This window comes from Nycticebus coucang, chromosome 7 (assembly GCF_027406575.1).
Source record: "Nycticebus coucang isolate mNycCou1 chromosome 7, mNycCou1.pri, whole genome shotgun sequence".
NCBI lineage: Eukaryota > Metazoa > Chordata > Mammalia > Primates > Lorisidae > Nycticebus > Nycticebus coucang.
In genome coordinates this window covers 62,497,895-62,510,842 of record NC_069786.1, presented here as the reverse complement: position 1 = coordinate 62,510,842, position 12,948 = coordinate 62,497,895, and the positions used below count along the sequence as shown (strand labels likewise).

The following is a 12,948-nucleotide window of genomic DNA, read 5'->3' as shown; positions in this document are numbered from 1 at the left end:
CGCAAGCATACAGCAAGGTCTTCTGCCTTAAGAAAGTTTCAATTTCTGACAGAAATGTAGAGATTGATTTAGGAAATTTGAAATAACAGATATCAATACTAATTTGCTTGAAAAGTGATACATTCTGCACAGAAAAATAAACTGGCCGTTCCCTGTCAGAACAGTGGAGAGCTGCACACAATAGTTTCCTTGGTGCTGAGAGGATGAATTCTTCAAATCATTCCACCCTTTATTTGGAAGAACTTGTATTCTTGCTGAATTGCTTTGCTTTTAAATATGTTTCTTTTAATTCAATACGATGGCACCTGCCCTGAAGCCAGCAGTCAGTGGTAGCTTTGTGAAGTGCCCTTGGATGGGGAGGTGCTTACACAACACATGTCATCTTTTATTTTCTCTGTAGTCACCCCTCAGCATTCGTGGCTCCTTGTTTTCTGCAAGACGAAGCAGCCGAACAAGTCTTTTCAGTTTCAAGGGTCGAGGAAAAGATCTAGGATCTGAGACTGAATTCGCTGACGACGAGCACAGCATCTTTGGAGACAATGAGAGCAGAAGGGGCTCACTGTTTGTGCCCCACAGAGCCCCGGAGCGGCGCAGCAGTAACATCAGCCAAGCCAGTAGGTCCCCCCCACTGCTGCCGGTGAACGGGAAGAAGCACAGTGCTGTGGACTGCAATGGTGTGGTCTCCCTGGTTGATGGACCCTCAGCCCTCATGCTCCCCAATGGACAGCTCCTGCCAGAGGTGATAATAGATAAGGCAACTTCTGATGACAGCGTAAGGACATTTTACGTAGCTTAGGCATGGCTGGGCCCTGTATCTGCATCAGTCAGTCTCTCTGCTGGAGGGACCTTCTTTCTGGTCCTGTGAATGGCTCTGCATATGGCAATATATATATATATTTTTTTTTTTTTTGTAGAAACACACTTTTAACTCATTCACTTAATCCTTATACTAGATGTCGTAGGCAACTAATTCAAAGATATTTACAATCCCATTTTTGAAAAAAAGCACTTTATTGATTTTATAATCAAAGATTAGAGACTAACATAGATTATATATGTATATGTGCACAGAAAATACATTTATATTGCTAATTGTAGTTAATAGTAGGTCCCATTTCAATGAAGAAATTTATTTGCCACATACTGCTATCTTTTTCAAGTCTTAACTTAATATTGCCTTATCACAAGGGATCTTAATTGAGTGGTTACCAATAACAGTAGCAAACATGTGTTTAGTATTTACAGAAACCTTATGAGGTGACATATTATCCCTTTTCTTTACAAATGGGGAAATTGAGGCACAGGGAAATAAAGTAAGCAGACCAAGTTCACAAAGCTAATAAAGATAGCTTTGAACTTTAAATAGAAGCTCTCTGTCTTGGACCTTATGTTCTTTTGTATTTTTTTTGTTATTGAATCATAATTGTGTACATTAAGGGAGGAGCTTATGTTCTTAACCACCATGCTATGCTATCGCTCCCATATGCAGTAAGCTTCTTGGAAGTAATTTAGAATGTCTTTAGTTCTTTTACATAAATGCAACATAACTATTTTCACTACAAAATCTTTTGTTTGGAGTCCATGAATCCAAGCAAAATATCCGGAATGCATGCATCAATACAAACAAACAAAAACAAAGCAAAGCAAATGCGTCCAAGTAATAATTACAGTTCAGGAGTGGTTAAGTTAAGGTGTCTTGTTCAGCTTGAAAGTGGGATCTTTCTGGTTACTGGGGTCTCCAGGATACCTCTCTAGCCTACTCACTATGGTACACTGCATTTCTTAAGATCAGCAAGGATTTGACTAACCCAACAAGCTTTGACAATATGCTATACATTCACATGTTCATATTTTCACACACTGTAGTGTTTGAAGTGAGAATAAAGTTCCATCAAAGACAGGACCACATGTGTTTCAGTTTGAAAAGATGCATGTGCTTTTAGGTGACATGTGACCTCTGTGTTTGCATGTGTGGTCCCCAACCCCTGGGCTGCAGACCAATACTGGTTTATGGCATGTTTGGAACTGGGTCAGGAGGTGAGTGGCGGTCACGTGAGCAAAGCTTCATCTATATTTGCTGTCATTGTTCCCACACCACCTGAGGTCCACCCCTATCAGAGAAGCAACAGCATTAGATTCTAGTAGGAGCATGAACCCTACTGTGAACTGCGCATGCGAGGGATCTAGCTTGCATATTCTTTATGAGAATCTAATGCCTGCTGCTCTGAAGTGGAAATGTAATGTGCTTGAATCATCCCAAACCCTGCTCCCCCTCCAGGGTCTGTGGAAAAATTGTCTTCCTTGAAACTGAGCCCTGGTACCAAAAAAGTTGGCAACCAATGCTTGCATGATACAGCTTAAGCCTATCTGTCAAGGTATTTGTTTTCCAATGAGCATGTTGAGTTTCTATGGCATTGGAATTTTATTGTGTTTTGTTTTTCAATGATGTATATAATCTATGAAGTATTATATAATACATATCAGATTTGGAGATTATTTCATATTTTTTAATGAAGTACTTTCATTTAAAAATATATATATATTGATATATATATAAAAATATATATATATTTTTTTACCACAGAAAGGTCAACACTGCAATAAATCCTAAAACTAGAAAACTAGAAGAATGAGTGGATATTTTTAACATTGCAACAAATATAAAAATGTGGCATAATACACAGTATAGATGAAAACACTGCATAACAAATAACATAATCTCTACACCTGAAACATGTCTACATGGAAAAGAATTTGTGTCATCAAGCCAAAGAACTTGTTTAATCAAGCAAATTCTTGTTTGAATTGGGGGGAGAACATCTCTGCCTCTGGAATGTCAGTAGATTAGAGACCCTGTAAGAAGTCACCTGCAGCTGTGTGTGTGTGTGTGTGTGTGTGTGTTTTCACAGATGCATATATATTATATATATATGTATGTCTGTACACACACATATATAGATACATGCACATATTTATGCCTGTATGTCTATGTTTTGATATGTTAATACATACACATATGACTATAACTATACAACTTTACAACTTTAAAAGTATTTGTGTTTGTAAAACATACACATGTACCACATACGCCACACAAGCAGACAAATAGATACTAGATGTCGAGTTGCATAGTTGTTTATATATGTGTGTGTGTGTGTGTGTGTGTGTATTGCTGGCCTGCACTGAACCAGTGTAGTGTTTTAAATTTTAATTAGTTGCCAAGTTTTAAAAATAATACATTTTTACATAACAATAAATATAACCAGTATGCTTGAGCTCAGACTTTGCATGGCAGCAATTTTTAGAGCTGAACAGATAGGGATCAACTCTTTCACATGGAGCTTGCATTCACCATTTTACTATAGATTCCATCAGTCTTAATTGTTCTTTTCAGACTGAGTTGTTTATCTTCACACACTCAGCTCAGTTCATGGGGTCTTCCTTGACAGTAAGAAATAGTCATCATAGGAGCCTTCATTAATGTTACATCAACAAAGGGTAACTGTAGCAATTTATCAGAGAATGCTGAGGTTCTATCCTGTTACATACACAGAACTCCAGCAATCTGTTTAGCAGTTTTCCTGTAGGACTCTTACTTGGTAAGACTGTTATGAATAAATCTGAACAGCCCTAAAGATGAAGAGATGATAATAGCGATATAACAAAAGTAGCCAGCTTCCTTTTATTTCCTAAATATGAACTCCTTTAATCTTCATAACAAAAATATGAACCAAGTGCCCTTATTACCCCTTTTTATGATGATGCAACTGAGACAAAGATTTAAGAAGCTCTCCTATGATAAGCAGCCAGTAATAGCAGAGCCATAATTTAAATCCAGCAATATAGTCTCTACTTTTAATTACTATAGCTACTGAAGCAGGGTTTTATTTTATACCTATAATTTATTAGAATTTTATTTCTAAGACTTAAATTAATCATCTTTATTTTTTCAGGGCGCAACCAATCAAATCCATAAAAAAAGACGCCCCAGTTCTTATCTCCTTTCAGAGGAGATGCTGAATGACCCCTGTCTCAGGCAAAGAGCAATGAGTCGGGCAAGCATATTAACAAACACTGTGGAAGGTATGTAATAATGTGCTCCTCACCACACAGATTCTTAAATAAAATTAATATACATTTTGATCAGCTGTAAATAAGTACGTAACAATTTTAGGAAGAATTCAAAGAATATAAAAGCACTTCAAGTGACAATAAAAGTGGATACTGTGTGGCGCCTGTGGCTCAGTGAGCAGGGCGCCGGCCCCATATGCCGAGGGTGGCGGGTTCAAACCCAGCCCCGGCCAAACTGCAACAAAAAAATAGCCGGGCGTTGTGGCGGGCACCTGTAGTCCCAGCTACTCGGGACGCTGAGGCAGGAGAATCGCTTAAGCCCAAGAGCTGCAGGTTGCTGTGAGCCGTGTGACGCCACGGCACTCTACTGAGGGCAGTAAAGTGAGACTCTGTCTCTACAAAAAAAAAAAAAAGAAAAGTGGATACTGATATAATCATTTTTGTGTGCTTAAGAAATGAATTATTTGTGATCAAAAACAGGCATTGGTGATAATACCTTTCAAAGATAAATACCTTAATAGTAATTTATGGCTAAAACTAGGTTAACCCAGAGCTGTATGATTTTTTCAGTATATAATCTTGGAAACTCTCTAGTCTCTCTTAATTTCTCTCTTCTCATAAGCAAAGCGAGTCAAAGCATAATAACTTTTAAAAATGTCCTGACTTCTACCCTCCCCCCAATAACATGCCCCAGGTCTTACCTTGTCCGTGGGCTAACACCTCACCTCACACCCATCACAGGTTCAACCAAATTTGTACCCACCTCCTACGTTTATGGTGAAAAGTAAATGGACAAATGGTGTGAAGTATCTGTTTCATGAATCTCTCTGTAAATTATTTCTAGTATCTTGGTTCTGGAATTTTTTTACCTGTGAACTAGCGAGAGCTATTTTGGGATATAATTGTCTTACTGTTGTTATAGGATTAAAGACGCAGGGGGTAAGTGTGTGTATTGGTGGAAAATACACATTTCTCTATTAAGGAGGTGTCCGTTGTATTTGCCGTCACGTGGTAGATGTTTATTTCTCTGAGGGAAACCCACATATCTGCTCTTCATCAGGGATTTCACTGCCTTTTCCTATAGGCTTGATCTAGGCAACAAACATGTAATACAAGAATTTTCCTCAATATGCTATACTTTATATTCCTCAATATGCTAACCAGAACAGTACCGTTACATTTCCAAAGTCTAAATCACAAATCACGTTTGAATATTAGAGTGGTGCATTGCTGGTTGGTATCTGGTTAGTAATAAACTATACAAATGGTTGGTTCATGTTCTCTGTTGCTTTTTCCTACCAGAACTTGAAGAGTCCCGACAGAAATGTCCACCGTGGTGGTACAGATTTGCACACACATTCTTAATCTGGAATTGCTCTCCATATTGGATAAAATTCAAAAAGTTTATCCATTTTATTGTAATGGATCCTTTTGTAGATCTTGCAATTACTATTTGCATAGTTTTAAACACACTGTTTATGGCTATGGAGCACCACCCAATGACAAATGAATTCAAAAATGTACTAGCTGTGGGAAATTTGGTGAGTCTTTTATTGGGTTTATTGCTCATAGATTCTCTTTTTAGTTGTCAACATGGTCATTTCCTTCTTTTTTTTTTTTTAAGTTAGATGGATTTACAGCCTGGTAGTTATGCATATCCAGGTTTTACCATATGAATCAATGTGTTATATATACTGGTTATGTGTAATACTTTGAAATACTTTTGCAGGAGTGTTGAGGTCTATACACAACAACACTATTTCCATAAAGAGTCATCATCTTGTAAGTTGACAATATTTGTTCGTTTGTTTTTTCTGCCAATATATCTCTTGGGAGCAACATGTTGCAAATGTGGTACTCTTTTTTTTTTTCTTAAACGTGGTACTTTCTTACATTAAACTTTAGCTTCTTTATAAGTACACATCTACATATTTTCAGAAAAACTATGGGTTCATTGTTTTGATATAATAATGATGAAGTGTCTGAGACCTGGATTTGAATTCTGATTCTTCCTTATTATATGACCTTGGATAAATATTTTAAACTCTATATTCTGTAATTTTATCATTTATAAATTGTCATTACAAAATGATAATTATTCATAATATAATGACAAAGAATATATTATTTATCATATTACTGGAGGATTATACACTTTCCACTTAACTTGCTAGACTGGCATGTAGTAACTATTTAACAATGAAAGCCGGGTGGCGCCTGTGGCTCAGTGAGCAGGGCGCCGGCTCCATATACTGAGGGTGGCGGGTTCAAACCCGGCCCCGGCCAAACTGCAACCAAAAAATAGCCAGGCATTGTGGCAGGTGCCTGTAGTCCCAGCTACTCGGGAGGCTGAGGCAGGAGAATCACCTAGGCCCAGGAGTTGGAGGTTGCTGTGAGCTGTGTGACGCCATGGCACTCTACTGAGGGCCATAAAGTGAGACTCTGTCTCTACAGAAAAAAAAAAAAAACAATGAAAGCGATCATCAGCATCCTTGTCACACTTTCAATGAATGAACATAAGCCTTAAGTATAACAATTTTAAGAAACCAAATGTTGAAGTGAATATTGAAGATAAAAGGGCAGGCAAAAAGGTGGTCTGTAGACTCTGGAAAATATTGGATCCAATTAGGAAAATTGATGGCAGAGTGATCTCTTGAATGTGAACCACGGGTCACACGCTAGCTTAATGTCTCACAGCAAACAGTAAGTGACAGATTTTGATAATGTGTGTGAAACAGGCAATTGTTCTATATTAGGGCAAAAGAATTTCAATTTCTGACTCTTTACGAATTGTGAATAACTCAGTGTCTTTGTCTAAATGTCTATATAAGGTAATTTTATTTTTGCTGTGATCCCAAAACAATTGATCTTTGAAGCCCAAGAGTTGAGTTTTTTCCTGAGTCTGTCTTCTCTCCTAAATTGCCTACAAATACTCTCAGTCAAATGTTTGTACCCTCTTAGTTAACATTCTTCTTTCTTTCTATTTGTCATTAGAAAAAGGCAGAACCATCTAGTTTTTAATTGTTATTAGAGGTCCGGATTATGCAATTCAGTACTTTCTCGCTAAGTTAACTGCATCCTTGTGACTCAGAAATGATTCAGTGTGTCTCTTATCTATTACCACACTCCCAAGTACAGGTGCTCTGCACATCATCTTGATGTTGCATTACTTTAAAATTGTCTCATGGGGGAGACCTAACCGTTTCCCTTTAAATCTTGTTTGGTTATTTTGCTAAGACCTTTACATTCCACATTTACTACGATTCACATATACCCTTGTAAGATGCACCGCAGGTGTAATCCCATTAGTCCCCCTCCCTCCACCAAAATAACTAAGAAAATGCCAGGAAGGCTATGTTAACTAGTGTGATGAAAATGTGTCAAACGGTCTATGAACCAAGTGTTTCGTGCCCCATGATCATACTAATGTACACAGTTACGATTTAATTAAAAAAAAAAAAGGAAAAAAAAAACAAAACAAAAAATAAAACAAAAAAAAATAAATAAACTTAGAAAAAAAAATAAATAAATCTTGTTTGGTCAGATTCTTTGAGTCAGTGTGTACCCAAATGATTCATAGACAAGTATTTCACCACTGTCTTTTTAAGTAAGTCCTTTGAAACCAGTATCATGAATTAATGATGTTTTGCAATGTACTTTTGTGTCAAAGCTTCCAAAGTATTACTTTAGTTGCCACTCTGTCAATTAGATCCTTTTTTTTCCTTTTCTACTGATAAATCTTTAAAGAATGAGTCAACATGCTCTTTATTACTCTAAGAGTAGTCTGGTCAGAAAAAAAGATCGGCTCAAAATTTTAGTATCAATGTTTTCTTTTTATTTTCTTCCAAAACAACTGGGTGACTGACATAAATTTTTGTAAAGTGTGAGTGTGTTAATTGTCAAAGGTAGTACTGTCCTGAAATTTTAATATGCTCCTCTAAAGTGCTATCTAAAAATGAGGAGAGCTGATGAGACCATCAGAGCTCCTTAACCTGTCAATGCTTGTATGGAAGCCATGGGGATAATGATATGTAGTCTGTAGGATTAAATGATATAAGAATATCCATTCATAGTGTATCCAGCACATTATCTGGAATACAGTAGGTGCTGAACAAATAGTCATTATTATTATGTTGCTTCCATACCCCCGAATAATAATAGAACAATCTGTATTTCTCACTTAGGTCTTTACTGGAATTTTTGCAGCTGAAATGGTTTTAAAACTAATTGCCATGGATCCATATGAGTATTTCCAAGTAGGCTGGAATATTTTTGACAGCCTTATTGTGACTTTAAGTTTAGTGGAGCTTTTTCTATCAGATGTGGAAGGATTGTCTGTTCTGCGATCATTCAGACTGGTAAATATAAGCCAAACTTACTGTTATGTTCTACAGTTGAGGGATGTTTCTTCGCCTTTGCATTTTTTTTTTTTTTTGGCCAGGGCTGGGTTTGAACCCGCCACCTCTGGCATATGGGACCGGCGCCCTACTCCTTGAGTCACAGGCGCCGCCCACCTTTGCATTTTTATTTGAAACTTTTTGGAGGTTAAATGAGAAGGCAAGATTAATAATAAAATAAAGTTATTAACAAATTCACTTAAAGAGCTAAAACCATATCCATATTTTTATTTTACAATCTTGAAGATGTGTTCAATTCTAATTTAACTATATGTAATATAATAAAAGTATTTTCTTTACCCTGTAGAGCAATAATTTATTACACAGTAAGAAATTTATGGTTTACAGAATTCAGTCATGATATGTTCATAACTTCATGGATTTGGTAATTAAAGAGAAAATCATTATTCCTCAAAACAATCGTTGTCCAATATAAAAAATATATAAAACTTTGAAAGCATTTTTTCTAATATGCTGGTTGTATCACATGAAATAATTTATAAAAGGATTATAAAATAGAATTAGGATAAATTATCTATTCTACAAGAAATTATATCTAAAACCACCATAAGAAGCTTATATAGCATCCCTGAACTAAAGTCACACACTTTCTTTATATGAAGCATTCTAATTACATTGTGGTAAGTGTGACAGAGTAACAGGAACATTGAAAATGGATGAAAATGAAAAATGGACATAGTTGATGTTAGCCAGGTAATAATAATTTTAGCCACTCAATATTATAAGACTTAAAGTCTGCTTTAAATTTGAAAAAAAATCAAGATCGGAAACACTAAACATTTTTCATAATGATTAACATTAACATTTGTATTTGCTTTTAGCTCCGAGTCTTCAAGTTGGCGAAATCTTGGCCAACACTGAACATGCTGATAAAGATCATTGGTAACTCAGTGGGGGCTCTGGGAAACCTCACGCTGGTGTTGGCCATCATCGTCTTCATTTTTGCCGTGGTCGGCATGCAGCTCTTTGGTAAGAGCTACAAAGAATGTGTCTGCAAAATCTCCAGTGACTGTGAGCTCCCGCGCTGGCACATGAACGACTTCTTCCACTCCTTCCTGATTGTGTTCCGCGTGCTGTGTGGAGAGTGGATAGAGACCATGTGGGACTGCATGGAGGTCGCTGGCCAAGCCATGTGCCTGATTGTTTACATGATGGTCATGGTCATTGGAAACCTAGTGGTATGTAACAAGTTGTTCACATATTTAAAATTCTCTGTGGAAATTATTTCATGATAACATAATTTGTTATTTTTGTAATTAATTAGATCTAAAATTATTACTTGTAACAGAACACTGATAATGTTAATAAAAGGAAGAATAGAACGGAAAACAAAATATTGTTTTTATTTTTCTGGCCAGATAACCTAAATTTATATTTTTCAAAATCATCCCCAAGTAATGATAGTGCAAAGATTTCTACTTCATTCTGTCATTTTTATAGTAATGAAATGTGAATTGAATCTATAGTTTTCATGTCTCTCAAAGCTATAATAGTAAATAACAGATGATTAAGTTAACTAAGAAAAATGTGGTTATAACAGACCAGGATCATGAAAAGACTGGTCCTAACATTTTATAGTTCCATATAAGACTAGCGTCTATAGCAAGAATCAGCAAAATAAGGCTCACTGGCTAAATCCAGACCAGTGCCTGTTTTTGTATGGCCCTGTGAGCTAAGAATGATTTTTAAATTTTTAAATGGTTAAAAAATCAAAAGAAGAATAATGGTTTCACAACACATGACCACTGTATGAAATTTCAATGTCCATAAGTAAAGTTTTACTGGAACATGAGAGTAACTCACACTTACTCTGTGGCTGCCTTTACACCACAAAGGCAGAGCTGGGTAGCTGCTAGAGACCCCATGTCTCACCAAGCCTACAATGTTTGTTATCTGGCCCTAATAGTGGATTTTTGGCTTGTACTTCTTGTCTGTTTCTTTATTCCTTACACTGGTTGGTGAAAACTTTCAACTTAACAAGCAAGAGAAAATTGGGATAAGATGCTCTTCCATGAGACACCTTGGTTTTTTCAAATAGGCCATGTCGACGTGTCTCAGTTGGTTACCTTGCCGTCCAGCCTCTCATCAGGTATCCCCAAAGCGGGAGTAACCTTTGCAGCCATGTGCTAAGTACCTTCACTCTCTACTGGCTTGAAAAGAAATTACCAATATTTGGTTGTGTTTGTAGCTCCCACAGAAAAAGAGGACTCAATGGTCGGGACAGAAGCACATTCATCGAATCATATGCTAAATAGCACAGTGCCAGGCGCGTCCAGAATGAACTATGCAATACGACTGCTAGACTTTTTCTGCAGAAAACTACACAAATCATGAATTATAATTCTATAAATCTTGGTCATCCTCAAGTTATAGTAATAAATAAATTTTCTAATTTTATAGGGGATTACAAATTCCATCTGATAAGGAAAGTTATACACATTCTTTTGGGTGCTTTGGTGTTTAAATTTTGTATTGGTAAACTCCTATAAGAATATGTGCTCATGTCTGTCTCATTACATAATTTTTGCCTTCAAATAGTGAAATGATGAAAGATATGAGTTACAAAACCCTGCACGTCAAAGCCAGTGATTGCAAGTGATTTAAATGTTTGGTACCTACTTGGGCAGATGCAAAGGGAGGGTAATTTCCTGGGCTCTTGTGAAATTATCTATTAAATATTTTCAGTAGCATCTCTGTGAAAAGAAATGCATTTAGATATTATTTAGGTAGGAAGGTAGTGTTTAAATATTATTTAGATAGAAAGAGAAAAATATGATCTATGATCTCATCTCTCTTTTTAAGATGCCCATAGTATATCAGGATAGATAAAAGTGGTGCTCAAAAATTATGGGACAGGAAGAAATAATAATGATTAGCAGTAAGGTCAAAACAAAATATGTATGACACTTCAAAAAGAAAAAGAGAAATTCTAAATTGAGAATCAAGGAGAGCTTTTGAAGTAGGTCTTAGAAAAGTACATAATGTAATAATTGTGGTAGAAGGAAGGAGGGCATTTGCTGGGATCTCACCCAATGTGCACAATGCCAAGGTATGTTTCAAAAAAACTGAGAGTAAATTTTAAATGTCTTACCACAAAAAATAAGTAACTAAGGTGATAGTGATGTTAATCAGTTTGATTTACGCATTCCACATTATATATCAAATCATCACATTGTATCCCATAAATGTACACACTTACGATTTTAATTAAAAATTAATAAAAACATTTAAAAATAATACTTGGGCATGGACACTGGTAAGAGAGTGAGGATTTCCTTAAATAGTGTTCTACTTGTTCATTACAAGTAACAAATCGTAATATTTTAGGTGAATAGTAATTTTTTAGGTGAATGTTAAGTTGAATAGTAATATTTTTAGGTTCATCAAAGGGAATTTGATTGAGGGACTCCAGGTGTAGAAATTGAATTGACAAGTGACAGTGATGGGGGGATGTTCTCTGGCTCCACATGGTGACTCTTTGACTCTGCTGCCCATGGTTTTCTTGGTCCAGCCTATGGAGAGATTGGTGAGGTGTCTTCCCCTTCACCTGTCTCAAGTGTCCTTATCTGCATGTGAAAAGATGCAGGGAGGCACCCTGCTAGTTTGTATTATGGCCTGTATTTCAAAAAGCCTGCTTATATTATTTTTTATCTTTCCTATTTCCCTATTTCTCTACATCCCATTCCTTTCCTGTCATAGGTCCTGAACTTATTTCTGGCTTTATTATTGAGCTCATTTAGTTCAGACAATCTTACAGCAATTGAAGAAGACCCTGATGCTAACAACCTCCAGATTGCAGTGAACAGAATTCAAAAGGGAATAAATTATATGAAACAAACTTTACGCGAATTTGTTCTAAAAGCATTTTCAAAAAAACCAAAGATTTCCAGGGAGATGAGACAAGGAGAAGATTTAAATACTAAGAAACAAAACTATATTTCTAACCATACACTTGCTGAAATGAGCAAAGATCACAATTTCCACAAGGAAAAAGATAAAATCGGTGGATTTGGAAGCAGCGTGGATAAATACCTGATGGAAGAAAATGCTTGTCAATCATTTATTCATAATCCCAGCCTCACAGTAACAGTGCCAATTGCACTTGGGGAATCTGACTTGGAAAATATGAATACTGAGGAACTTAGCAGTGATTCAGAGAGTGAATACAGCAAAGAGGTAAGATTGTTAATACACATTGTGTTTAATATTATTAATTTTTAAGAAATCAAATTTAAATTAATTAGTAAGAATCAAAATTTTAGGTTTCTGTTAACAGTTCTTTCTGACACTGTGTATACTGATGAATAGTTTTTTTGTGTGTGACTCTATACAATAACTCTCTGAAGGTTCGTCTTGTAAAGTTTTTTTACTTATTCCTAACAGGTGATTTAAACTTACTTAGCTGTAATTGAAAGCTCTAGCTATCTCTGAGTCTTCCGATCTTTCATCCCATGTTTCC

General features: G+C 36.1%; 1 protein-coding gene across 1 annotated transcript in view; it reads left to right on the top strand.

The window, feature by feature from the left end:
• SCN9A (sodium voltage-gated channel alpha subunit 9) overlaps positions 1 to 12,948 on the top strand; it is a 128,077-nt gene that overhangs the window by 25,383 nt on the left and 89,746 nt on the right. The window contains exons 12-17 of the mRNA XM_053597667.1: positions 401 to 772; positions 3,954 to 4,083; positions 5,374 to 5,612; positions 8,256 to 8,429; positions 9,311 to 9,667; positions 12,189 to 12,665. Coding sequence (XP_053453642.1) covers positions 401 to 772; positions 3,954 to 4,083; positions 5,374 to 5,612; positions 8,256 to 8,429; positions 9,311 to 9,667; positions 12,189 to 12,665 — 1,749 coding nt within the window. The remainder of the gene's footprint in view (positions 1 to 400; positions 773 to 3,953; positions 4,084 to 5,373; positions 5,613 to 8,255; positions 8,430 to 9,310; positions 9,668 to 12,188; positions 12,666 to 12,948) is intronic.